This window comes from Bos javanicus, chromosome 21 (assembly GCF_032452875.1).
Source record: "Bos javanicus breed banteng chromosome 21, ARS-OSU_banteng_1.0, whole genome shotgun sequence".
NCBI classification, from domain to species: Eukaryota; Metazoa; Chordata; class Mammalia; order Artiodactyla; family Bovidae; genus Bos; species Bos javanicus.
In genome coordinates this window covers 68,589,165-68,615,887 of record NC_083888.1, presented here as the reverse complement: position 1 = coordinate 68,615,887, position 26,723 = coordinate 68,589,165, and the positions used below count along the sequence as shown (strand labels likewise).

Here is a 26,723-nt window from a genome sequence, read left to right as displayed (position 1 = left end):
AGGAAAAAAGACACCACCGCAAAGGGGCACAAGGAATGCTTCGATTCCTGCACAGAAGCAATGAACCCAGAAGACGATGGAAGGGTACTTCCTGAGTGCCGAAAGACAGCAACTGCCTGAGACCCTGACAGCAAGGGAAGGGAAAGGACAAAATAAGAACATTTTTACCCCTGACCCCAAATCTAAGAAATGGAGAAGTCTCATCAGAGGAAAATTCCATTGAAAACAAACAAAATGGAGGTCTTCTGGAAAATGACCACAAACAGAAACAAGGAAATCTAGGAGGGAACACACACCAGAGGCTCAGGTGCTGATACGTGTGCGTGGTCTGCAAGACCAAGAGCCGACTCTGGGGCTGCCGATGCTTGTGGGAACAGAGCAGGTGCGGGGAGAGAAGAGCAGGTGCAGGGACGGAAAAGCAGGCGCGGGACGGAAGAGCAGGTGCAGGGACGGAAAAGCAGGCGCGGGGACTGAAGAGCAGGTGTCAGGATGGAGCAGGTGCAGGGACGGAGCAGATGCGGGGATGGAAGAGCAGGTGCAGGATCGGAAGAGCAGGTGAGGGGTCAGAAGAGCAGGTGCGGGGACGGAAGAGCAGGTGCGGGGACATGGAAGAGCAGGTGTGGGAACAGAGCAGGTGCGGGGACAGAAGAGCAGGTGTGGGAACAGAGCAGGTGCGGGGACAGCAGGTGCGGGGACAGAAGAGCAGGTGCAGGGACAGAAGAGCAGGCGCGGGGACAGAAGAGCAGGTGCGGGACGGAAGAGCAGGTGCGGGGACGGAAGAGCAGGCGCGGGGACAGAGCAGGCGCGGGGACAGAGCAGGCGCGGGGATGGAAGAGCAGGTGCGGGGACATGGAAGAGCAGGTGTGGGAACAGAGCAGGTGCGGGGACATCAGGTGCGGGGACAGAAGAGCAGGTGCGGGGACAGCAGGTGCGGGGACAGAAGAGCAGGTGCGGGACGGAAGAGCAGGTGCGGGGACAGAAGAGCAGGCGCGGGACGGAAGAGCAGGCGCGGGGACGGAAGAGCAGGCGCGGGACGGAAAAGCAGGTGCGGGACGGAAGAGCAGGCGCGGGACGGAAGAGCAGGCGCGGGGACGGAGCAGGCTGGGGACCTGCTGAGGTGGACGCGCCCCCTGGAGAGCGACCACTGCCCGCGCGGCCTCGAGGACGCTTGCTCTGGTCACCTTGTCCCTCTTGCCTCCCTGTAGGCGGGCACATATGGCTCCTGGGCGGGAGGGTCAGCAAGTAAGGTCAGACAGCCCTCTGAGCCATAAAAAAGGGGCCGGACTGGGAGCAGCAGACGCCCAGCACCAGGGGCCTGCGTCACTCCTGGGCTCTGTCTACAGGCAGGACCCACTGTGAAGGGTGCCCTTGGACGCTGCATCACTGAATGGCTTGAACAACGTTTTATCCAAAGCAAACCTCAGACACTTCCCAGCTTTGCTTTCTCACCTAGGTCGCCCTCTGGTGGCAGCATGTCTGCACTGCAGTGCGCCTGACTTGCAGATCAAAACGGATTTTCCAGACCAGGAAGGGAGAAGGAAATGGGAATCTACTCCAGTGTTCTTGCCTGGAGAACCCTGTGGACAGAGGAGCCTGGAGGGCTGCCTAGGGTCGCACAGAGTTGGACACGACTGAAGCGACGCAGCAGCAGCAGCAGCAGACCAGAAAGGGAGACCCTGGCGTGAACCTCCCGGGTTGCACGGGGCCCCCTCCCTCCCCAAACACCACCACTGGAGAAATGAGGCCACGGTGCCGGACACCAGCATGCTGCCACATGATAGAAGAATGATTTATTAGAACATATTCCATGGCAAATCATATAAAATAACCATTTTTTGAAAGACATCCATAAGACCACCTGAGGACAAACGCACAGAGGTGCCTCCAAGAAGCCAGACAAATAAGTTACCGATCCCAGGGTGAAGGCGGGAGGGCAGAGGAGCGTGGACTCATGAACAGAAACACTGTGCAGCGATCACCACGGGGTGGGGGTGCAGGGGTGGACGGCCACTGCTCGCTTCCGGGGGGACAGCCGTGTGGGCATGCGGGGGGAGGGGCACCAGGACCAGCACCTCCTCCGTGCGGACACAGCAGGCTCGCGGCGGGGCTGGGCGGGGCCCCACTGCACGCACACACGTACACGTCGGGGAGGGGCACAGGGCGCCACGTCAGCCAGACGGAAACAGACACGCACCACCCCCACGCGGCCCAGACCCGCTCCCACTGGCCTGGGGTCCCGCCTCAGGGACCCACCCCCAGCACCCCCCTCCCTGCTCGCCATTGACATCAGTGCAGACGCCAGGCGGGGCGGGCGCACCCCCACCCCAGGATGGTCCTGGCGGGGCGGCCGCACGCTCACCCGCCACAGCCAATGGGCTCTTTGGCTTAGAGGCTCCAGACACACCAGCCCCCCAGGAAGGAGGGGCCGCGCTCTGCTGCCTGGCTCGTTCCCAGCTGAGAGGATCCTGAGAAATGAACTGTTCCTGGGGGGCTGCCCCCATCCCCCCACCCCCCAGCGCACGGAGGCCTGAGGGGCACACGGTTAATGCCCACAGCGTCCAGAGGACGGGGGAGGGTGCGCAGTCCAGGGAGCTTCTGGAAGCCCGGGGTTCTGGCCACTTTGGTCAACTGCTCACCTCACCTGGTGGTTCACCTGAACCCCAGGAGCCCAGGACAGGGCCTGCCACCCTCCCTGGACGAGCCTGGGCCTGCCGTGAGTGCAGACGTGCTCCTGGCGTGTGCGTGGCTGTGTGCGTGGCCACCTGGCCCACACACTGAGTTTGGCAGTTACGTTGGCACCAAAGGCTCGCAGCAGTGGGGTCCCTGCCCCAAATGTCCCCGCGGGCTGCACCCCTGCCTGGGTCACTGGCCTCTGCCCAGCCCGAGAGCTGGGGCATCACGGGGCACACCCGCCCCCCAGCCCTGTGTTTGGCACTGAGAGCCCGCATTGCCCAGCTCCCCCTCCCCCAGCTGGTCCCGGCCAGCACAGAGGGCCCGGCAGGAAACGGGTGTCCCCTAGCCCACGAGGGGGACGGGGCCCTTCCAGGCTGGGGGGGCATGGCTGCGATGGCACAATGACTCTTTCCTCGAAGCTAAAGACACGACGACGGGGATGGAGGGGCGCTGACACGCGGCAGGATGCTGGCCCTCGGCGGCGGCCGCAGCGGGGGCTGGGCCAGGAGGCCAGCAGGGCGGGTGGGGGCGGGGGGAGCTGAGGAGGGGGCCTGGGCACCCACCCACGGGGTTATGGCACGTGTAGGGGTCTTCGTGGTGACCTGTCCGAGCCGGAGGAGGCCACAAGGGTGGGTGGAGTGCGGGGGAGGCCCCGCCACCTAGATCAGGAACCTCTCAGCGTCCGGGAGGAAGTCAGGGCGGAAGGGGGGGTCTGGGAGGCCGGGGGTCCCGCAGCTCGTTCGCTGCGGGAAGCTCCGGGGCGGCAGGGCCGAGGAGGGTGAGCACAGGCCTGGGGCGGCTGGCCGGGCTCTCCCGACCTGCGCCGAGCCCACAGGGCCGCGGTTTCCGGTTAGCAGGTCCAGGTTCCCGCTGGGATCCACGATGGCATTGATGACTGGGGAGGGTGTGGAGCGTCAGGCCGCTCGGAGACCCTGCCCTGCCGCCGGGCCCACCCTCCGGGGGTCCTTCCAGCCAGGTAGCCATGGGTTTGGGTCAGGCCACACCAAGGCCCCCGGCAGCCCTCCCCCAGCCCCCCCAGGTCGGGGCCTCACCCACCTTCCAGCTGCTTCTGCACACGCCTCAGCTCCTTGAGGATGGAACTGATCTCCTAGAGGCGGGACAACAAAGAGGAGGTGGAGCAGGACTGCCCAGCCTGACCCTTTCATGGACCGGGGTTGGGGAGGAGCCGGGGTCCCGGGCTTCGGTGACTTCCCCTGGTCTCCCTGGAGCCAAGAGGGCTGGGGGGTGGGCTGGGGGCCGGGGGTGGCCCTCACCTTATTGGACGTCTTCAGGATGGGCACCTCGTTCTCGGCATTGATCCTGGCCTCCAAGTCCTCCCACGCTCGCCCTGAATTCTGGAAGAGGATCCTGTCCCCGAAGGGGTGGGGGCGGGAGCAGGCAGAGGACGGTGACCGCAGGGCCCCTCACAGACCCTCCCAGGCCACCCCGCCAGCCACAGAGAGGCCCACGCCATCCCCCACCGGGCACGAGGGGAAACTGAGGCCTGGAGCAGGACCCGGGCTCGTGGCAGCAGCGCCCTCTCTCTGCGCCTGTCATGGGGAGGGCTGGGAGGAGGGCGGGGCAGGCCACTTGGGGGCCTGTGCCTGCAGACGCCCAGCTCGGTCGTGGCTCACAGGCGCGTGTCTGTACCCGTGTCTGGGGCCCAGGCTGGGCGTCCACCAAGCAGCAGTAGCTCCCTGGCCCCTCCCCCGGGGGGGGGGGGGGACTGTGGGACGACTCACTTCATCTTCTCAGCGAGGTGCTCCGTGTTCTCGCGGATGGCCTGGGACAGCTGGGACACCGGGTTCAGCATGAGGTTATCGAAGATCACCTGTGGGGACCCGGGCGTCAGCACGGCACCCGCTGCCCCAGGGGCCCCGCCCCTCCACACCCCGAGGGGCTCCCTGGGCGCGGTGCGCCTGCCTCCTCGCGGTTCCGGGGCCGAGTCTTGTTGGCCAGCGCGTCCTCACAGCGGTCGTTCATGTTCTGGTCCAGGTCCCGAGGGCCCAGGGAGCCGGGCGGCACCTTCTGGAAGTTGAGGCTGGCCTCGGGGATGCGCTGCACCAGCTGCAGAGGAGGGGAGCAGGGGAGTGGCCCACGCCGACCGCGCCACGGGCAGAACAGGCCACAGCGCCAGCTGCTCGGGGTCCCTGGCCTCCCCTCCCCCAGGAAGGCCAGTCCTGGGCCTGGTGATCTCAGGGCGGTGAGGGTCCCTGTTGAGAGCTCCCAGCCGCGACCCCCGAGCCCTGTCTGCGAGGGGCGTGGAAGGGGCCGCCAAGGGCCAGGCTCACCTCCTCGCGGGCAGAGATGGTGGAGGCAGGAGTGCTGGGCACGTTGTTGAGGGAGGGGCTGCGGGCGGGCCCCGGAGAGCCTGGGGAGTCACCGTCGCCAGCCACATCGTGGATCTCACGGGCCAGGGTGGCCACATCCTTCACCAGCGTCTGGCTCAGCCTGCAGCCGGTGGGAGAGAAGGCGGGTCCCTGTGGGCTCCTCCCAGGCCTGGCCCTGTCAGGGGAGACGCTGGGGACAGGAGCTGGCGGGGTGGGGGGGGCGGGACGCGGTCCCCTAGGCAGGGGCGGGAGACCCCACCAAGAGGCGGCCGCTGGGTGAGGGGCAGGGCACAGAGCCTCCAGCACCAGCAGCAGCAGAGGGACAGGACCAAGCTGGGAGCCTCGGGGAGAGGTGGGCAGAGATACCCCCAGGCCCCAGCCACGTGCCCCTCTCCTGTGGCCACTACGACCACAAGGGCCCTGCTCCACAGGACACAGAGGTGGGGTCACCAACAAGGGTCAGGGGAAGGCCGGCCCAGAGAGGCCAGGGACCTCCCCACAGGGCAGCAGGGCCAAGTCACAGGCCCTGGCGCCGGCCGAGACCCCTCGTCCCCTCTGCCCTAAGGAGGGAAAGGCCGGGGGCCTGTGAAGACCCCGGGCTAGAGCCACACCTCCATCCCCTGCCCTGGGCACCGTGCCTGGCGGTGCTCAAGGCCCCGGCTAGGCGCAGGGCGGGGGGCCACTGTCCACCATCGTTCTCGTCTCTCCCAGCGGAGGGGCTCTGACCTCTGGCCCCCACAGCCCCCCAACATCAAGCTCACCCCAGAGGCCAGGTCCACCCACCGAGGCCAAGGCACCCCCAGCAGACCTCCAGACCCGTCCATTCTCAGTGGCCGGCACAGCACTGACCGCCGCCCAGTCAAAGGCCACTCTGTCTCTCTGGCACCTCTGCACTATCCTCTCGGCGCCTGACTGGGAGGCACCCTCCACTGAACGATTGCACGAAGGGACTCGTCTTCAGTAAAAAGTTTGTAAAGACCTTCCTTGTGCCCGAGGTTCCTCCCCACACCCTTAGGGCAGATCTGCATCCATCCACCCACCCACCCACCCACCAAACTGTCAACTCTCCATCAACTCACCAGTCCATCCAGCCACCTACCACCCACCTTCTATCCAACCACCCACCACCAACCATCATCCATCCATCCCTCCAATCCATCCACCCAACTGTCCACCCTCCATCAATTCACCTGTCCACCCAACCATCATCCATCCATCCCTCCATCCATCCACCCAACTCTCCACCCTCCATCAATTCATTTATTCCCCATCCGTCATCCATTCGTCCATCTAACCATCCATCATCTAATGACCTACCCAGCGATTTATAATCCATCCATCCATCCTTCCAAACATCCATCACCCATCTACCCATCATCCACCCACCTGATTCCCAGCTGCCCACCCACTTGCATGGCATTTCTGAACTGCCAGCCCGTCCCCAGGAGAGGCGCCCCTCACCTGGCAATCTCCGCAATCTCGGCTGTCTGCACAATGAAACCGTAGGGATCAGGCTCTTCACCCTCGTCATCCGTGTCCCGGAGGCCAGGGGCCCTCGGTCGCGCCCGGCCGGAGCTGCCAGCCCGTGGGGTCTGCGTGGCTGTTGAGGCATGGGAGCGTGTGTGTTTAGGGGAGCCGTGGTGGGAGCCATACTCCTCCTCAGAAGTAGATGTGCAATCGGAGCCCTGTTGCCGGCGACGCGTGTCTCGGGTGAGTGAGTTGGTTCCAGAAGCAAGAACAGAACAGAGCAGCATTCAGCACCCGCGGCTGCCCCCAGGCTTCCAGGTGAGGGCCCGGAGCGGCAGGGTGAGCCGAGCTGCAGCTGGCGCCCCCGCACCCAGAAGCCCTTCGGCTGAAGCGCCAGCAGACCCCCCCGCCAGCTCAGAGGCACGTGCCTGGACAGGCAGCTGGGTGTGTCCAAGGGCCCTCGCGAAGCAGCCCAGGGTGGCGGCTGGTCAGCAGTGGGCACAGGCCGTATTCTGTCTGGGGGGTGGGTCTGTGCCCACCGGATGGGAACCAGTGCCCTTGGCGGCAGAGAAGTGGTGCCCACAGACACCCTGCTGCTGCTGCTGCTGCTGCTGCTGTGTCACCTCAGTCATGTCCGACTCTGTGCGACCCCATAGACGGCAGCCCACCAGGCTCCCCTGTCCCTGGGATTCTCCAGGCAAGAACACTGGAGTGGGTTGCCATTTCCTTCTCCAATGCATGCAAGTGAAAAGGGAAAGTGAAGTCGCTCAGTCGTGTCCGACTCTTCACGACCCCATGGACTGCAGCCTACCAGGCTCCTCCACCCATGGGATTTTCCAGGCAAGAGTACTGGAGTGGGGTGCCATTGCCTTCTCCGGACAGACACCCTAGGTGAGGGTAAATCTCTCCACGTAGATCAGCTGTGGCCCTGGGCTGGACCGCGCGGATGGCCTCGCACAGCCCCTGGATCCCAAGGGGATCCCAAGCTCAGCTGCCGCAGCCCCCCTTACACCTGCCAGCCCATCCATCTATTGTAGCCCATCCTTGGCCACCCTGGCGCTGAACCCCCGAGGCAGCTGCATACACACAGAACCAGGAGGGCAGGGGCCAAGCAGGTGTGGCCCCCAGCCCGCAGCCATCCTGGCCCCACCCGCTCCCTTACCCCTCACCCCCTGCCAGCCACTGCTGCCTTGGCCCCCAGCAGACCTGCAGGCAGGAGGGGCTCTAAGTCGGCAGGCAGGTACTGGCAGGGCCGGGGCCGGGCAGTGAGGAAACAGCAGAGCTGACACCTCCAACCAGTTCACTCAGGACAGTCAGCCCCTGCGGGCGGGGGTCCATGCTGGCAGGAGGCCAGCTCCGGGGCCACAGCGGCCAGCCCTCCCCACTGCAGCCATGGGGTCCCCAGGAGGGAGTGGGTGGACCCGGCCCTCCACCTGCGGGCCGCTCCACTCAGGAGACGGGTGGGGCTTCCTGCGTGCTCAGGACGGCCGGGGCAGTGGAAGGCCCGTCGCCCTGCACACCCGGCTGGGGGCCCGCACATCTGCTGAGGGGAAGGGGGTTCCTCCAGGGCCAGCACTGGGCCTGACACCTGCGGCCAGGCTGCCGCACAGGAGGCTGCCAACACACCGCCCGTGCTGACCGGGCCCGGGAACACCCGCCCGCTCCTGGACTCACTGGGTGATGAGTATCGGGCGCTTCCTGGGCGGGCCCTGCTGAAGGGCTGGCGGGGGACCGCAGCGGCGTTGGTAGCCTTCCTGGCTGTGGGCCGAGCCTCGGCCATCGTGGTGGGCTTGCGTCCAGGGTAATACAGCTCGACGCTGCGGCCGGAGAAGCCGGCGCGGGTGGGGGCCGCCTCTGAGTCACTGGGCCCCGTGAAGGAGCCGGCCCGCTTCCGGGGCATGGCCAGGATGTCCAGGCGGGACAGCTTCTTGGCCTGCTCGGCCGCCGGCCGCCCCGCGGGCTCCTGGTTGGCCGGGGGCCCCCGTTCACCGTCTGCTGCTTCTGTGTCCGAGGCGTCCCCCAGCCGGGCCCGCCTCAGCCGGGAGGCCCGTGTGGCCCGCGGGGTGGACAGGCTGTTGGAGCGGGTCAGTGCCTGCTGCGACTTCTGGATGCCAGCCGAGCCTCGGCCTTGCTCCTCCCGGGCAGCGGCGGTCGGGGGCGGTGGGGCCATGGGTTTCCGGCGCGTCCCTGGCCGAGCTGCCCCCGTGGCCCCAGGGGTCTCGTGGTCAGAAGTGACCGTGTCAGCACTGGGCGGGTGCGCAAGGCTGGAGTCGCGGTCCTCGGCGGGCCAGTCCGGGGACCCCCGGGGGCCGTGGCCACGCCGTGCGGCCAGGCGTCTTGCCGGCTCTCCATGGCCCGTGTCCACTGGGCCCAGAGGGCGACGCTGCTTCTCCGAGAGCCGCTCGCGGGCGCTGCTCAGGCTGACGCCCCCCAGGTCCTGTGCCGCTGGCGGGGATGGCGGCTTCTCCCTCTGCAGCCCCGAGGGCTGGGAGCCGGTTGGGCTGGGCCCATTCTTGCCACTGAGCAGGCTGACGGTGCTGGCTGTGTCCACGTCAGAATCCCCAGACAGGGAGTCCTCTGGCGGCCCAGGGGCGCTGCCCACCCCCCCCTCCGGCTCCTCAAAGGATGTGGAGAGCAGTCGGGCCTCCAAGGCGGCCAGCGCCGTCTCAGTCTCCTTTAAGATCAGATGGGTGTCCTGAGAGTGAAGGTCCATGCGTGCGGCCCGGGTGGTGGCCAGGTCCTGCAGGAGGGGGTGGCTGGGGATCTGGGGCAGCTGGCCGGGCACCGCGGGGCCGCTGGCCGGCTCCTTGGTGAAGCTTTCCTGCCGGACAAACGCCAAGGCCTCCTTGGGGGGTGCTGGGGCAGGGCCCTCGAGCTCTGGGGGCTTCCCTGTGGTCTGCAGCTGGATGACCATCCTCCCGCTGGTGCTGACGTACTTGCTGTCATGGGCAGGGGCGGGGGCAGGGGCGCTGGGCTGGGCCCGCCCCGGGCCCTCCACCTGCCCGGGAGCCACAGGGGCCTTCCTAGGGAGGGCCGCGTCTGCGCTTGGGTCACTGATGAAGAAAGAGGTGGGGGCTGGCTCCCCAGGGCCCCTCGGTGAGCGCCGGCCCCTCATCCACGCCGGCCCTTCCTGGGGGCTCCTGCGTCTTTCCTCCTGGGGGCCCCCGCCCGGCTCGGGGCCCCGCCCACCGTCTGAGCCGCTGGCATCACTGAGGCTGTCAGGCTCCAGGTCCTCCTGGCCTAAGAGGAGGCCGGCCTGTTCGCTGCCCACCTCTGGGGGCCCAGGACCACTCCTCCTGGCCACCTCGGGGCCGGCGGGGCTGTCCGCCCTGTCACTGGGCAGCTGCGGGAGCAGCCGCCGTGGCCGCATTGGCGGGATCCCCTCCAGCTCCGCGGCTCTGCGCCCAGGGCCGTCCTCTGCGGAGACAAGGGGGCCAGCTGGAGCGGATGCTGCCCCAGGCCCCCCAAGCACACAGGGAGCTAGCCCTCCTCCGGCGGCAACGCGTGCCCACCCATCCAGTCGGCGGCCTGAGGCCACCCTCTTGCCACAGCAACGCTGGAGCCACTTACCTGACAGGCCTGGATCTGAGTAGCTGTCGGCCAGGCTGGCCCAGCGGGACACCCACTTCTGACCCCCGGGGGAGCCTGGTACCAGGAGGCCCTAGGAGGGGAGGGCAGATGGGCGTGAGGCGGGGAGAAGCTGGAGCAACACGGGGCGGTCCAGAGGCGGTGGAGGGGAAGCATCCCAGCCCGACACCCGGCCCCCACACCTTCCCCGTGCCTGCCCGGTTCCCCCAGAGAAGCAGCTGGGAGGTCCCCTGTGGTCCCGCCTGGCTCGCAGGACCCTGACCCGACCACCCACATTTCAACCTGGTCCAGTGACCCAGAGGTCAGCAGGTAGGCTCTGCTGTGTCCCTTAGACTCAGCCAAGCCCTGCTCTGAGGACACGTGCACCCAGGCCCCAACTTGACTCAGGGTCCCAGGCCTGGACCTCTCAGCCCTGGTGGGCACTGGAGCCTGGAGCCCGCAGCTTGGGCAGGACCAGGACCAGGGACCCAGTGCCCAGGACCTCGGCCAGGTGCTGCCCTCTCCCTGCCCAGTTCCTCCCTGGGCAGCGTCTGGGCTCAGCCCCACACCTGCAGCTCCACCTGGGGGGTCACGCCCGCGGGCCGGGAGGCAAACTCCTGCAGCGGGGCCATTCGCTGGGCCATCCCGTCTCCAAGCTCCTCTCTGTCCCCTCTGATGACTGGGCGGAAGGCGGCCGAGGATGCTCTGGAGAGTTCAGGGGACTCGAGGACCCCAAAGACCTGCCAGGAGGGACAGGCAGCCGCGGTCAGAGCCTGTGCCCAGGCCGGGCCCCCCAGCCCTGCTCCCCGCACGGCACCTGGTCAATCATCTTGCGGGCCTCCTCCACCTCCTGGTCCTGTGCGTCCGTCTCGATGGTGTAGGTCCCTGCGTCGCTGAGGCTGTCGTCTTCCTCCTGCTTGCGGGCCTTCGTCACCTGGGGGTCGGCGGGCGGGGGCGGCGGAGGGGAGGAGGCTGCGGGGCTGGCCCCACGGGGCGTCAGGGGCGCGGGCAGCGTGGGGGGCACTTTCTCGGGGCCCGGCCGGGCTGCCGGGGAGCTGTCCCGCAGACACTGGGCTGCAAAGTCCTGGGCCAGGCGGGAGCGCCGCCCCACGCTGCCAAAGGGGCGGGCGGCGGCCCGAGTGGCTGGCGAGGGGCTGCCCAGCCGCTCCTCCGTCTTCTCCCGCTTGAGCGAGCCAGCCCGCTGTGGCCCTGAACTGCTGCCAGTCCCTCGGGCTGGGGCGGGGGCAGCCGGGCGGTCCCTGTCGGCCGGCCCAGGGCCGCGGCGCCGGTCGAGCCGGGGGTCCCCAGGGGGCGTGTGCGTGAAGGACTGGGAGCGCTTCTTTCGGGGTGTGTCCTCGTCGAAGAACTCGATGACGAAGGCCTGCTGGTTGTGCAGCAGCTCCTGGGGGTCCCGCTTGATCTGCCTCTGCAGCCGCGCCTGCTCCCCGCTGGCCTCCGTGGGGACCCCGGGGGCCCCGGCCACCTTGGCCAGGGGGTCCTCTGAGTCGCTCTGGGTGCCGTCCTCATGCTTGTGACCTGCGGGGAGGGACCCAACGGGTGGGATGGAGGGAAAGGCACACAGGACCCCTGTGGTCCCAGAGGTGGAGCACAGCGCCCCCCAACCTGCCTCGGGGAGCCCTGACCCCTGTGGTCCCAGAGGCGGAGCACGGCGCCCCCCTACCCGCCCCACGGAGCCCTGTACACGCGGTCCAGAGGGGCAGCAAGGACACGCGGGGCAGCCCTGCACGGGCAGGCAGATGCGCTGGGGGGACGAGGCCCGGGGGCCAGGGCAGGTGGCTCCCAGCACAGGCAGATGCGTGGGGGGGACGAGGCCCAGTGGCCAGGGCCTCACCCTTCAGGGTGCGTGCGTGCACCGGCAGGTCACTCTTGGTGCTGTGCCGGTCGTCGCCGGGGCCGGCCCGGGGCAGCAGGCTCGGGTCATTCTGCACCAGCCAGTCGGCCACCTTGGTCTCGGCCGAGACCACCTCCACAGGCGTGGCCTCCTTGCCTGGGGGCCGCCGCTGGCGCAGGAACTTGGTGACGTGGTCCTTGATCTTCAGCTTGCCGGGGCTGCAGTCGTCAAACTCGATGGTGAAGCAGGCATGGCTCTGCACGGGGCCCGCCCCGCCCCCGCCGGGTTCCGCGTCCCTGGTGGGCGCCTCATGCACTGGAGCCTCTGGGGGCCGTGGGGGCGGCGTCTCCTTGGTGGGGATCTCGAAGTAGCTGGGCTCCCGCCGGAAGGAGTAGATCTGAGGCTCCGAAGGGGCCCGGAAGCCGGCCGGCGTCCCCGTGAGATCACCGTCCTGCTGAGCCAGGTCCTTGGGCCGCTCTGGGGCGGGAGGGACGCGGGCTCAGGACCACAGGCAGTACTGTCAGCTCTGCTGCCCCCCATGGCCGAGAAGGCACCCCGGGCCTAGGCTACCCCCAGGCCTCACCCGGGCAGGGCTCGTCCTGGTGCCGGTCCTCAGGTAGGCTGCCCCCATCGTCTTCCCCCCACCAGGAGGGCTGCCCATACAGCGGGGTGCGGTAGGTGGCCGCTTCTGCAGAGGAAGAGAGTTTGACCCTGGGTCACACGGCCCCATCACCAACAGGAGGGGAGACCCGCAGCTGGGGAAGATGCTGGGGTCTGGGGTCTGTGGGGGGCCCTGGCATTGCCTCCCAGTTCGGACCTGCTGTCGCCCAGACCCTTGCCCATCCCGAGCCCCGTTTCTGCACCCATGGCGGCGGTGAGAGCCTGTCCGCGGAGCGGCTGTTCCAGGGGAGGCATGTCCCCGGTTCCCGCCCTCTGCCTGATGGGTCATCCATCAGGCCTGCCTAGGGCTGGCCTCTCTCCCAGGCCCTGCTCTGGTTCTGGCCACAGATGAGTGAGCCGGGAGCTGAGGGCCCCTGCGGTCTGACTGGACCACATGGGTGCTGGGGCACACGGGGGGCAGAGCAAGTGGGTGAGTGGACAGGCGTGCCTATGGGGGCGCAGGAAGGCAGGCACACACGGGCGGGGTCGTCAGGGGTGGAGGTCAAAGACTAGCTCCTGGTGGGTACTGCGTCCTGCCCCGCCCCCGCCCCGCAGCACCGCCGTCCTACCTGGCCCTGGTCTCCGGTCCCCCCGCTCTGGCCTGGGGGTCGAGGCCTCGCAGTAGGGTGCCTGTTCTGGCACAGCCTCAGCTCTCTTGGGCGCGGGGGTCTTGACGCTCACCTGCAGCTGGCTGGTGTACTTCTCGTGCTGTGGGCAGCAGTTGGGGTGAGGGGCGGGCCCGCTCCGCCCCATCCTGCCCCCGACGACAGCCCCGCCCCCGAGGCCACCCCCAGGACAGCCCCGCCCCCCAAAGGACACCCCGCCCCTGGCCACTCCCCCAGGGTAGCCCCGCCCCCGAGGACAGCCCCGCCCCCGAGGACAGCCCCGCCCCCGAGGCCACGCCTCAAGGACAGCCCCGCCTCCCCCGAAGCCACCCCCCCCGACAGCCCCGCCCCCTAAAGTACGCCGCCCCCCCCACCCAGGACAGGCCCGCCCCCGAGGTCAGCCCCAGCCCCCAGGACAGCCCCACCCCACCAGAACACCGCCCCCGCCCCCAGGGCAGCCCCGCCCCCCAGGATAGCCCCGCCTCGCCCGGCCCCACAGAGAACGTCTCCCTCACCACCCCGCAACGGGCAGACACCTAAGACCTGCCCTGGACCACATGGGTGGTCCAGGCCATGGTCCGGGCCACACAGCTCGACGATGGGGGTCCTTAAGCTTCCAGGATGGAGTGGGCAGCAGCCGTCAGAGGGGAACCACCACCCACAGACCCCTCGAGAGACGGGTGGGGTCAGTCCCCAAGAGCCGTGGGAGGTGGAGAGCAGTGCCTGCTGGTGCCCGTGCGTGTGGGTGTGGGTGTGTGTGTGCGTGTGTACACACGTGCCTGGATCGTGCCTGGTCCCCACACCTCCAGCTGAGCTCCATGGTGGTTGGAGCCGGGCTCACTGGGGCCCTTGCCCCTCACTGGTCATGGGCCTCTGGGCAGGCCACCCACTCTCCCTGCACTGCCCACAGTTCCTTTGGAAAATAGGAGTGAGCCTCCCCCCACTCCTGTCGGGGCTCCTGGGTTGGGGTGTGCACAGGGTCCCCTGAGTCTGCTCCTTGACGCCCGCACAGCTGACCAAGAGGAAAGTGGGGGCTCCACCTGCTGTGACCGCCATACCCCAGCCCCAGCTGACGGAAGTGTGCCTGAGGGCACTCCCACCCAGGACCTTCCCCAAGGCTGCCCTCTGCCAGCCTCTGGCTACCCATCCCTGCCTGCCCCCACCCAGGAGGAGGGTCCTCCTGGTGCTCGAGATGCCAGGATGGTGGGTCCTCTTTCGGACCCCCCCTCCAGCTGGGCCCAGAAACCTCCTCTCAGGCTCCCGCCACGCCCTCCTCTGTGGCTGCGTCACGGCGGGGGAGGGGGGGAGGGGGGTGGCTATCTCCCCGCTGGCCAGACCAGGCCATCCGGCGGAGCAGGCCAGACCGGGCTGACTCACAGCACCGCGGCCCGGCAGCCAAGACGCCTCAGGGACGAGCAGCGGGAAGGGGGTGCCGGGGGCGGGGCCGGGCCGCGCAGCACTGACCCTTAGCGCCTCCTCCGGGACGCGGTGCTGCACACGCTCCAGCACGTACATGTTGGGATGTGGCAGCGCGTTAAGGAGCACGGGCAGCAGCAAGGGCGGGCCAGGCCCGCGGACGGCACCCTCCACTGCCAGCGCGGTGGATGAGGAGGGCGCACGGCCATGAGGGTGGACGCCGGCAGGCTCGCTCCCGCACACCCATCCTGTCCCGGGCACGTGTCCACACTGCAGGGGCTGCCTGCGGGCCGTGATGGCCCCGGTCATCGCACCCACGTGCCTGAGGGCTGCAGGGACACCCCCTCCTCCCCACGCACAGCCCAGGAGCTCAGGGGGCCCCGGAGGGCAGGCCACACGCGTCTCGCTCCGGCTCCCATCCCAGACCACCCTCAGCCCCGGCCTCCCAAGGCTCCACAGGTGGTGAGGGCTCAGTGGGGGCACCGAGGATGGGGGGGCAGGGGACGGGCTGCACTCCTGCCACGCGTATGGGTCGCCCCACCCCCCACGTTCTAAGCACAGAAGTCACTCCTGGGGTCCCCCAGCAACACCAGACCCTGGGTCCCAGGAAAGCTCATTCCTCAGGCCTGTGTGGGCACACACCGGTGGGCCGTCGAGTGGACAGAGGTGCCCATGGCCAGGCCGGAGCCCCACCCCAGGTTCATCCTGCTGCCTCTAACCCCCTGGGGCCCTGGCTGGGACCAAGGGGCTCCCACCTGCTTCCAGGATAACAGGGCGATGGTGGCCGTGGGGACAGTGGGGGGAGGGGAGGAGGGTGAGTGACAGGGCACCCGTTGCCGTGGGGATGGAGGGGGCGGGGAGGAGGGTAAGCACCCGGAAGGATATCGTAGCCAAACCGGATGACGTCATTGAGCTTCAGCGTGACGTATCTCTGGTCTGGGATGCGCACGTCATTCACGAACGTCTGCGGGAAGGCAACGAGGTGCTGAGCCAGGGCACGTGGGGCCGTGAACCACCCAGCCCTCCTGTGCTGCTCGGGGCCGGGCACTGACCTCCAGCACAGGCACACCAGCGTCACGCCCCAAAGGGACCACAGGACAGATGGCTGGAAGGGAGGCCAAGGCGTGGGGTCCACCCAGCACCCAGGGACCCTGCACAGCCCTCGAGCACAGAGCCGTGACACCCTTGTGAAACGGACACACAGGGCCCCTGCCAGCCCCAGCACCTGAGGCCCTTGGGAGGCAGTCCCCAGACCTGCAGGGGGGCCCTGGGCAAGGCTGGCCAGGTTTTGCAGCCCCCTTCGGGCAGGGATGGTTCATCTGACTGGGGGGCCGAGGGAGAAGGGGTCTCAGGGGACAGACTCCAGCAGAGACCAAGACCCCAGGCTGGGGGCACTCAGAGGGGGACTGGGTGGGTAGGACTCAGCAACTGGTGGAGGCAGGGTGGGCCTGAGGGTGCTGCGGGACCCCCAGCTCAGGGTGGGGGGGGGGGGGGCGGGGGCAGGGTCTTCCTTGGCTGGAGGGAGGCTGGTGGTTTGCTTTCTTACTGAAACAGCCTCCAGGGCAGGGAACCAAACAGAAGGAACAAGACGCCCAGATAGACGCCGAACCCTGCGGAGGGCTCCTCCTGTCCTCCCTGACAGTCTCTGCCCACCCCCTCACTTGCTCCTGCAGCCAGGAACTTCCTCTTGGTCACCTCTCTGAACCTGCCACTCCCAACTCACAAAAGAGCTCAGATATGCCCCTAGGACGGGACACGCAGCATCCATCCATCTTAGGAGCCCATTTTCCAGCCTGCAGGAGGTCCCCAAACCTCCCATGCCCTCCTGAGGGCCTGACTCCCCTCCTCCCAGAAGGCAGCCCCTCCCAAGCCCAGAGGGAGCCTTCCCAAGGAAGCCACCAGAGCAGGAGGTCCTGGAGGACGATAGCGGGGCAGGGTGCCCGGCCAGGGTGACGGGTGAGGCCAGGGGGCGGGTGGGGCTGGTGGGAAGGGGCGGGGCCAAGGTGAGGGCGGGGCCATGGCGGGTGGGGCCTGTGGGAAGGGCGTGACCAGCACAGAAGCCCGGCACTCACCCCATTGAGGCTGCCCAGGTCCTTCACCCAGTGCTCGTCCCTGTCCTGGTCGTAGTTAATGACAGCATGCTGCTTGTCCACGCTGCGGGACTGGAGAGACACGGAGGCCCTCAGGTGGCCTCCCGGGAAGGGGACCCAGGGGAAGTGACCCCACAGGTGGCCCCGCATCCACCTGCCCCGACCAGATCACACCCCCACCAGGCCCTGGGCCTCGCAGCACAAAGGTCTCAGTCACGTCTCCACACCTCAGCGTGCGCCCCCCAGAAAGCCCATGCAGGCCGGACCCAGCCAGCCTGCCCAGCACCAAGGAGCCTCGGGTTCCTCCCGCCCCAGCGTGCCGCTTTGGGACCTCCCTCTGTGACCAGCGGGCACCAGCTGGCCAGCACCCACTGCCCTCCCCACCACTGCTCCTGGGGGAGCGTGGGAAGGGCTGGACATCCTCCGATGCTCCAGGACAGGCTATTCACTCCCAAGGGCGGGGGGCCGGAGGAGGACGGGAGCCCAGAGGGAGGATCAAAGGGAGGGCTCGGGGGCTCGGGGAGCCCCGACCCCACCAGCCAATCCCACAGCGCAGGCCCCTCAGAGTGGTGGACACGCACACACATGCACGCGCACTTCCGCTGGCGTGCGCCCGGCTGGCACACCCTGAGTGTGCATCCTGCTGCCCAGGTGCCACATGAGCATGTGTACACATGCCTCCGCCCTGGCCACCAGCTCACCAGGGCCCCGCCCAGCTCCCTCATGTGGTCAAGCGGCAGTCCCTCCACTCCTCGAGAGAGGCAGGGACGAGGTCACAGGGTCACGTTCTGCTCCATCAGGAAGCGCCAGCACAGGCTGTCCTGCCCAGCCAAGGGGCTGGGGGTCTCAGCACAGCATCGCGGCCCGCCCCGCGGCCACGCCTCAGTGCCGGAGGCCCCTCAGGTCCAGGGGCAGCTGCATCCATCCTTGCACCGGGTGAGCCTGGCCGAGGTCCAGCCCCAGGTGAGACCGGCAGGACCAGCCACCAAGGGGCCCTGCCGCTCAGCCCTCCAGGAGTGCCCACAAGACACCCCACGTCCAGAGCACACTCGTAGGGCCCACGGGGCCCACGTGCTCCCTGCTGCCCAGGACAGGACCGCCCGGCCCTGGCCCAGCACCTGAGCTTCCACGTCACCACCCTCCAGGCTTCTCAGGTCTCACAGGTGAGGGCCCAGAGCCCTGCCCCGCCAGCGACCACCACTGGGAGCCACTTCTCTGAGGCTCTGCCCACCCAGCCCCTCCAGCATCATCCAGAAACGACCAGTTTCCAGGGGAGGCTCCAGCCCCCGCCCCCAGGATGGGAGCTCCCAGGGCTGGGCCTCCTCCCTACCCGGAGACGAGAGCACATGAGGGAGAGGCGGACGTGGGCTCCGGCCCAGCCCTGCCCGCATCCAAGGTCACGCAGCTTGGCAGGGGCACCAAGGCAGGACCTGGAAAGGAGACTTCAGTGGGCAGGCTCGTGGGGGCCACAGCCCTGGGCCTGTCCTGGATGCTGAGGCCGGCGCTGGCTGGGCCTGACGACACTGCTATGTGACGGCCCCCGAGTGGGTTGCTGGGCCCCCACCTCATCCTGCCACAGAGCCTCGGGCCCCTGGAGGGAGTGGGGGTGCAGGGGTTTCAAGGGCGGTGCAGAGTCCGCGGGGCCAGCTGGGGCCTCCCTGACGCAGAGCCTCCTGCCACAGCGCCCCAGCCCCCACTTGGGGGCTTCCCAGGGAGGACCACCGAGCTTCCTGGGCTCACATGGGCGGCGCGGGGGCAGGAGGCTCTGGCTCCCCAGGTAACGAGTCTCAGGTGAGCTGAGTCTGACTTTGAGACCTACTGCCCCGCACTCCAGTGTTCTTGCCTGGAGAATCCCAGGGACAGGGGAGCCTGGTGGGCTGCCGTGTATGGGGTCGCACAGAGTCGGACACAACTGACGTGACTTAGCAGCAGCAGCCCCGCACTTTTCACTTCTATGCACTGGAGAAGGAAATGGCAACCCACTCCAGTATTCTTGCCTGGAGAATCCCAGGGACAGAAGAGCCTAGTGGGCTGCCGTCTATGGGGTCGCACAGAGTCAGACACGACTGAAGCGACTTAGCAGCAGCAGCAGCAGCCCCGCACCCCAGGCCTGGTCTCTGCCCCGGCCCTAACTTTCTCAGCCAAAGTTGGCACCCGCAGCTAGACGGCTCCTGGCCACCCTGGCCGCGGCCTGTGCCCAGACACAGGCACCAGGTCCCCTACTGGACTCCCCACTGGGCCCCGAGGCAGCCCCTGCCAAGGCTTGGCCTGGTGGGGTGGTGGGTGGGGCCGGGGCGGGCACACGGGGGGCCCCGCCCCCTCCTCCAGGTGGCTTAGACAAGAACCAGCAGCTTCCAGGCATGCGCTCAGGCTCGCCTGCCCTCTCCCAGGCACATCATTGCCCCTGTGGGAGGCCCCACGGGTCAGGCACTCTTATGCCCTCTGGCTGGCCGGGCGTCAGGCCTCCCAGCACCGTGGGCCTGGGGAGAGGCTGCTGGAGGCTGCACACTGGGGCGTGATGGGACCGGGCGGGGGGGTGGGTGGGGGAAGGGGGCTGCACCCGGCCCAAGGCCCAAGGGGTGGGCGGCAGGAGCGCACTCTGCCCCTCAGGCTCGCCGCCACCTTTGCTGAGGTGTGGCCCCTAGAGGGGCTTCTAGACTCGCCTTTCTGACCTGAACACCTCTCTTCCCTTTCTGAGCCTCAGACCCCACCTCCTGTACCCTCCCCTGGCTGCCTTCTGGGTGGGTTAAGTCCAGCCTGGCCAAACCCAATTTCTCCTCCTCGTCCACCTGGCCCTTCAGCCTCCCTCGGCACGGCCGCCACCCGAGATCCCCAGCTGCTCCGGCCATGGCCCCAGGCCCCCGCCTTCCCGGTCAGCACCCCAGTCAGCCCACCCTCGTCCAGCCCCATAGCCCCCAACCTGGCCCCGACCCTGCCTCTTCCGTTGAGCTTTCCAGGGCTCCCAGAAACATTCTCCCTGAACATTCTCCTCCCCACTGTGCCCCCACCAGCCTGCTGGCCAGAGCGCTGTGCAGGCTCTGGAGGTGCCCTGCCCACTCTGGGCCTGGGTCCTCTGCCCAGGACCACCCCTCCTTCGGTCTACCTTCCCTCTCCTGGCAAGATGCCCCGCCCTACCCACCTCCTGGCTCCCGGAACTTGGCACAGCCCCCCTCATTTGCACCCAGAGCCTGGGCTGCCCCTTCCAGTTCCCAGGCCCCTCCACTCCAGGCACAGCCCCGGCCACAGCCCCTCCCCAGACTGCAGGGACCCCAAGGACCCCCTGGGCCCAGGCAGGGAGGGGTCCCACATCCAGAACCCTCTCCCTCTGGGCCAATGCCCCAGGCCAGAGGCAACCCCACCCCACCGAGGCCAGCTTAGAGGCTGGAGGCCCACCCAGGAGGTGGGGAGGGGGTCTGGGACTTCAGACTTAAGAGGACCCAAAGCAGGGGGCATGACAAGTGGAGTGGGTAGGTCACAGACCTGCAAAATGGACTAGAGAAGTTCCAGACACTTGGACCTTTGGGAGAGAACCTAATTGTACTCCCTTTAAAACGGAGTAAAGACGGGCTTCCAAAATTCGGGCCTGACGCCCTCCATGGGTGGAAGCCCTGCCCGGAATCCAGCAGTGGCCAAAACCCTGGGCTCTGGGCACACCCTCCTGCCAGCTCACACCCAGCACCACCCAGCTGGGCCACAGCTCCCACGGCCTGCCTGTGTGGGGTGTGTGTGCGCAGGGGCTCCCGGGCCGGGTCTCTGGGTAAGGACGGGAGCGGACAGAGCCCAGCTGACACCCTCCCAAGGGGCGAACGGGCGGAAGTGGAGAGGCCCTCTCGCCACAAACACACACAGGCACATTCAACACACGCGTGGGTGCACCTACACGTCTGCGTGTGTACACGTGTGTGCACACGTAATGACACATGCCCTGCACCAGAGCCCGGGCCACGGGTGCAGCAGCCACAGCAGGAGGCCTGGGCCCGGGTCCCCACTCTCATCCCTTCTCAGGCCCAGGGGGAGCCAGGCTCAGCCCGGGAGCCATGCCCTGAGGTGCGTGGGGGACCAGTTGGAGAGTCTGGGGGCACTGAGGCCAGGCTGGGACACAGCACCCCCGCCCAGGCCCCCCCCCACCGAGGCCCCTGCCTGGATGGCAGCACAGCCTCGGGGCAGCCCCCTGCTCCCCAGCCTTCCCCTCATTCCCCTCATCCCCTCCTCTGTCCCCCGAGAGGACCCCCCGTCTCCAGCAGCACCCTCAGGCTCCCGCTCCTCAGCTCTCATCATGTCACAACCCCTGTCCCAACCCCAGTGCCACCTTCTGTCTGTCTCCTGGGGGGTCATCTGTCTCCTCCCACATGTCTGTGGCAGGCCCAGCCCTGCCATGGGGACCCCAGGCTCCAGCGTAGGGTCAGTGACCATCACAAATGTGGGAATGGACGCAGAGGGCAGGCCTGGGTGCTCCAGGAACACGCAGCTGGAAGAGGGTGAGGATGGGACGGGAGAGGGCAGCTGAGTGGAGGGGCTGGGACAGGCACGGGGGTGCCAGAGAGCTGGGGCAGGTGGGGACAGGCGGGGCCCCACGGAGGCCGCACAGTTGGGGGTGGGAGCGGCACTCAGGGACGCCCGAGGCGCAAGGTGGGGAGAGGGATGTCGGGGTTTGCCCTGGACACCCGGCGGGTCAGAGGATAAGGGGTCTGTTCAGCGGCAGCAGGCCAGAGCTGCCTGAGACACCCAGGAGCTGGGGACTCAGGGGGCTGGGGACAGGGCAGCGAGAGCCACCGTGTGCATCACATGAGCAGAGATGGGGACCGAGGCTGTGGGTGTGGACAGGGCCTCCAGGGAGAGGCCTCGTGCACTCAGAGCCCAGGCTGAGGGGGAGCCACAGGGGCCGCCAGGCAGGAGCCAGGAGGCCAGGAGGCCTGGAGCTGCCCCCGGGGAAAAGCCGAAGGGAATCCCATCAGGATGGGGCAACTCAGGCCGGGCACTGGGGGGGACTCGGGCTGGGCAGTGGGGGTGGGGGGACTGAGGTCAGGCAGCGGTGTGCCGGTGAGGAACTCCCTAGCAGGGGCTCTGGGCTTGCAGGTGAAGGGGGCCAGCAGGACCGCACAGCCCAGGAGACAAGGGCGTGGGGCGTCCTGAGTAAGGGGCCAGTGGGTGGAGCGGGCGGCGTTCCCACTTCACTCTCCAGCTACACAACCACCTGGAGCCTCAGTTTCCTTGTGTGATAGACACACGGCCACACCGCCCAGGACAGCCAAGGGCAGAAACGAGGGTGCCCCCAGGCCAGGAGCTGGCCCAGCATGCAGCTGGCCTGGCCCTGCACCCTGCTCAGGGCTCGACCACCAACTAGCCCAGAAACTAGGAGTCGGACCCCAGACTCACTCTGAGTGCCCAGCCCCCACTGCACCAGGAGTGTCTCCTCCAACGCTGGGGAAAAGAAGCAAGCAGAGTGAGGGCCTGGTGCGGGGACAGGGCCGGGCAGGGGGAGAGGAGCAAGCGTGCCGGCCCCTAGCACCCCCAGGCCCCTGCAGGGCCCCCTGCCAGAGGCCCTCCTGGCCACCCCAGGGGGCCACACACTCGGTCACAGCAGGGAACACACAACCCCCTGCCAGGGATCAGGGCCAAAGGCAGCGACCCCTTAGATCTCTCACCAACTGACAGACAACAGGGGTCATGTCACACGCCAGCAGGGAGCCACCAGCCACATCCAGGCCTCGCGTCAGCCATCCCCAGAGGCACACTCTACGGCCTCTGCTTGTTTTATGTGGGCCTGAGACACAGTCTTTCCATTTCCCACGGTCAAAAAAAAAGACTCTTTCAGGACAGGTGAAGATAATACGAAATGGACATTTCAACGTCCACAGCCAAAGTCTGACTGGCGCCCGCTGGACTGAGCACAGGGCTTCATGCCAACAGCAAAGGCGAGGGGCTGTGATGGAGGCATGTGACCCGCAAAGCCTCAACCTTGAACCCGGCCCTCTACAGAAAACACCTGCCCAGGCCTGCACAGAGCCTTCCGAAGGCAACTTCCAAAGGCAAGATGCGAAGAGGAAAAGGGAGAGGCTACTCTAGACCAGAGATACTGAAAAGACCGAACAAGCAAAGGCAGCAAGTCAGGGTCCTGCTGGGTCTGGAGGCGGGCAAATCATTAGAGAAGCCAGGGTGTCTGGACATGCACAGGCCTTGCACTTGCTGCCCGAGTGGACACACACTTGGCTGGGATCCTCAGCTGCAGCCCAAAGCCTCACGAATCCCAGGGAGAGAGGAGGCAGCACGCGGCACAGGGTCTCACCTGGCCCTAAGTGGGCCCCTGGTTGGACTGGGCAGTGCAGCCCACTGACACCTCCTGAGAGTCCCACGGTGGGACCTGTGGAGCTTGGCGGCCTTGGGGACAGGGGCCCAGGCCCCATGCCGGGGAGGGCTCGGGGCCGCGGGGAGCCCGACTTGGTGACAACCATTAGGGTGGGGGAACCCTGTGGACCCTACAGATCAGGTCTCCAGCCCCCCCGCCCTGCCCTCCCTGATCCTGGGAGCCAGACTCAGGAGCCAAGGTCAGCGCAACGCAAACTAGAGCCAGACGGAAATTCCTGATTGCCGAGCGCCTGGCGTCCTGGCCCTTGGTGCCCTGCCAGCCTCTCCAGCCCCCCCCCGGGGGCACTGGGCTTCCCCTGGTCAGAGCCGGCCCTGTAGCCCCTGATTCCCAGCCCAGCTGGGGCCCCTGGGCGACGAAGATGTGCTCAGATCCGCTCTCAGGCGCCTTGCAAAGGCGGGCTTGACGCCTTCAGAGTCCGACGGCATCAGGACCTCCCATCGGAAGAGGCCCAGGCCCCTCACCCCTGAGCACACAGCCCACCCGAGACCCACGGGCCCACTGTGGGTCCAGGGCCCAGGCGGAGGCCCAGGCCTCCTCCCCGGGGGGCCCCCCGCCCCGGCCGGCGTGGGTGCCCACACTCACCTGCAGCATGAGCTCACACTCGTCTCGCCCCACGAAGATGAGCTCTCGGGGGAGCCGGTGGCGGGTGCCGCTGCTGCTCACCAGGAACCACGAGGTGACGCTCATCTTGGCGCTCATGAGGCCCGTCCGGCCCTGGGGGTGGGAGGAGTCATCAGAGAGGGGTCCCCCTGCCTGGGCCCTGGCCCCTGGGCACCCTGAAGGCCTGCGCAGAGCCTGCCCTACTGGGCCTCAAGCACCTTCACGGAGCCACCACTGCGACCCAGGCCAGCCCCTCCCGGACTGTGCCTGTCCTCCATGGACCCCCTCCCAGGCTAAGGTTCCCCCCTTATGCTCTGGCCCCATGTGTACCCTCTTCTCTGTCTGCGTGCCAGAGCCCAGGAGGGAGGTGGTGCTGTGGTGCCCAAGGTCCTGGGGGCAGATGTGGTCAGGGGGTGGTGGGACCCATGCCCGTTGCCCAGAGACGTGTCACCACCAGCACAAGTTCACAGACACACCCATGCCACACACGTGTGCACACAGCTTCCAAACACACTCGGAGCACCGCCCACAAGCTCCCGAGCCACGCTCCTGGAGCGGGCATGCACACACACAGGCGCCATCCTGGGCTCTGGGAGCCGCACACTGTCCCTGCATCGCGGGGCTTCCTTCCAGCCGGTTGGCAGGCGCCAAGGAGAGGAGCAGCTTGAGCAAAGGTGCCAGCAACACAGAGAAACAGGGGCGGCTGGCAGCGCTGGGGGCAGAGGTCCATCCAAGGCGGGGGGTGGGGAAGTGGGCACGCGAGCCCCTGGGGCTGGGCTGCAGGCAGAGGGACGGGCCAGGGCGCAGATGCTGGGTCACGCGTGCCTGGGAGTCCAGTGGCTGGCCCAGGAGCAGAGCAGACGCCCTGGAGGCCCAGGACTTGCTGTCACCCTGGTGCTAAGTCCAGGATGAAATGCAGCAGGCCTGTTCCAAAGTCACGCAGGAGCTCAGGACAGGAAGAGCAGACGGCTACCCCGGCTCAGGGTCTGAGCACATGTCGCACACCTGTGAGGCCAGCCCTGGAGGCCCCAGGCCCCTGACCTGACTCACTCTGTGCAGTGGGGACTAGGTGAGAGGTGAGACACTAACCAGGAAGAGACAGGAAGGTGCTGGCACCCTGGGGGAGCACCCCCAGGCCTCCTCCCTGCAACGCCCACACCGGAGCTCTGCCTGAGGCTCCTGAGAGCCGGGTCTCCACCATCGGTGAAGGCCCAAGTGAGCGTGTAATCCATGGCATCCCCATACCCCGTGCCACCTCGGCAAGCACGTGGGAAGACACACGAAATCCACCCGGAAGAAGGCCCGGCCGGCCAGAGCCCCTCATGCTGGGACCCCTGCCCTTCCTCAAGGTCCAGCCGGAGGGGCCGCCCCTGGAGGCCGGGGGGTGGGGACCTCCAAGCCCCTGCAGCCCTGGGGCATGCCCGCCCCATCACGGTGCTTCCCAGCCCCCACCCCGCCCAGCTCCCTCCCTCTGCCGTCACCTGCTACTAGGTCCCCATCAGCAGTTGGGAACGGAGACCCCACCCACAGAAGGCCACAGCCTCTGCTGGCAAAGGGAGGCCAAACCCCCAGAGCCCGGTGATGCGGCTGTGGCCGAGCCAGGCCGCCCCTGCCACTGCCAGCCCATCCCAAAAAGGCCCGGGCCTGGAGTGGTGGACGCTCCTCAGCAGCCTGCGGCCGGTTCGGAGCTGGGCTGGCCATCGTTGCTAGGAGGGAGAATAATAAACACCCCAAACTTGTCCCCTCGGCCGCCCCAGCCAGAAGGGCCACCCGCCCAGGGGTGCGGGGAGGAGGAGTCGCCCGGGGCAGGGGCTGGGAAGGGCTGGGAGCGGCGGCGGCGGCGGCGGGCGGCTGGAAGGGACAGACGGAACCGAGGCCGGGGCCGGGCCGGGAGAGGAGGCAGGGACGGCGGAGAGGCGGCGGCGGCGGCGGGGAAGGGAAACGAGGAGACAGAGAGGAGGAGGAAGGTGGAGGGAGGGGCCGTGGAGATGAGGCCAGGCCGGGAGGCGGCCGGCGGGAGCGCTGGGCCGGGAGGGGGAGGGGGCGGCGCCGGCTCTGAATCAGCGCCCGCCGCGGACGGCCGGGGCCCAGCCGGTGCCTGGGTGGGGACCCCTCTCTCCAGGCCGCGCACACGCGCGCTCGGCGGCCCCTCCCGGCCCGGCGCAGACCCGGGCCGCCTCCGCGGCGGCGGGGCCCGGCCCGGCCAGGTGCGTCGGCAGCCCCCACCCTCGCGCCTTTGTCCGGCCCACTGGACCCTCACCTCGGCCCCCTGCCCGCCGCCCACGCGGCCCCGGAGGCGCGCAGGTGCGCGCGAGGGGAGGCCCGGCCGCCGCGGGCGCAGATCGGCGCGTCTTACCTGCGGTTCAGCCCCGGCTCCGTCCCGGCTCGGCCCCGGCCCTCCCGCCCGGCCGGCCGAGCGCTGGGCGGGGCCGCCGCCTAGGACATGCCCGGCGCGGCCCGCACGCTCGCGGCAGCCCGGCGAGCCCACGGGCGGAGCGGCGCCGGGCTTCGGCGGCGGGTCCCTGACGTCCGCGGGCGCCCCGCCCCGGCCCGCCCCCGGCCCCGCCTCCGCCCCCCGGAAATCCAGGTCGGGGCGGCCCGGGGCGCCAGGTGCGCGCGGACCCCGCGCCCGCGCCCGCCCCGCCTCCGCCTCCCGGGCCGGCCGCCTCTCCCCCAGCCCCCTTGGGCTCCCAGACCCCTCCCCTCCGGCTCTGCGCCCCGCCTCGCCTCAGGGACCCGCCCCTGCGTACCGGGCGCAACCCGGTGCCCGCAGCCGCCCCACGTCCTGGCTCCGAGCCCGCGCGCGGTTAACGCTTAACCCAGCTCCGGGAGCCCGAAGCTCGAGCCGCACCCCCGGCCTCTCACCTTCGGCCCCGCCCGACCCAGTGAGGGCTGGAGGGCGAAGGAGGAGGTGGGGAGCCCCAGGGCGCGCCCCATCCTCGCGAGCCTCCCGCGCCCAACCCCAGGCGTTCTCTCGGAGGGCCGGGGGCCGGCGGGTCGCGGGCGCCTCCTCCGTCCCCCCCGGGGCGGGGCACGGGGTCCGGGAGAGAGTGCCCCCGGGCCGCTCGCCCCGCGCTGGGCGCTACCACAGAGGTG

At 68.4% G+C, this 26,723-nt stretch overlaps 1 protein-coding gene across 5 annotated transcripts; it reads right to left on the bottom strand.

The window, feature by feature from the left end:
• Positions 1-1,775: 1,775 nt before the first annotated feature.
• Positions 1,776-26,069, bottom strand: CEP170B (centrosomal protein 170B). Of its 5 annotated transcripts, none has more exons than XM_061395542.1 (19): positions 25,984-26,069; positions 23,610-23,741; positions 16,643-16,732; positions 15,456-15,534; positions 14,619-14,677; positions 13,119-13,257; positions 12,473-12,577; positions 11,890-12,366; positions 10,855-11,573; positions 10,607-10,777; positions 10,041-10,131; positions 8,145-9,887; positions 6,465-6,708; positions 4,965-5,178; positions 4,597-4,740; positions 4,416-4,504; positions 3,948-4,041; positions 3,730-3,781; positions 1,776-3,568 (listed from the first exon to the last, which is right to left on the bottom strand). In XM_061395542.1, the coding sequence occupies exons 2-19, from the start codon at positions 23,724-23,726 to the stop codon at positions 3,333-3,335; spliced, it is 4,863 nt and encodes a 1,620-aa protein (XP_061251526.1). In that variant the 5' UTR covers positions 23,727-23,741; positions 25,984-26,069; the 3' UTR covers positions 1,776-3,332. The 5 variants fall into 5 exon arrangements, with proteins under 5 accessions (XP_061251526.1, XP_061251527.1, XP_061251528.1 ...); XM_061395543.1 differs by having other exon boundaries at positions 4,965-5,124; XM_061395544.1 differs by having other exon boundaries at positions 6,465-6,603.
• Positions 26,070-26,723: the final 654 nt, after the last annotated feature.

What these genes read in the sequence shown, in the direction of transcription:
- CEP170B (XM_061395542.1), bottom strand. Translation starts at nt 23,726, where the DNA reads ATGAGCGCCAAGATGAGCGTCACCTCGTGGTTCCTGGTGAGCAGCAGC. An exon ending in TCCCGGAGGAGGCGCTAAGG is followed by an intron (nt 13,258 to 14,618) that starts GTCAGTGCTGCG and finishes TGCTGCCCACAG; the next exon opens with CACGAGAAGTACACCAGCCA. An exon ending in CCCGCAAGATGATTGACCAG is followed by an intron (nt 10,778 to 10,854) that starts GTGCCGTGCGGG and finishes CCCTCCTGGCAG; the next exon opens with GTCTTTGGGGTCCTCGAGTC.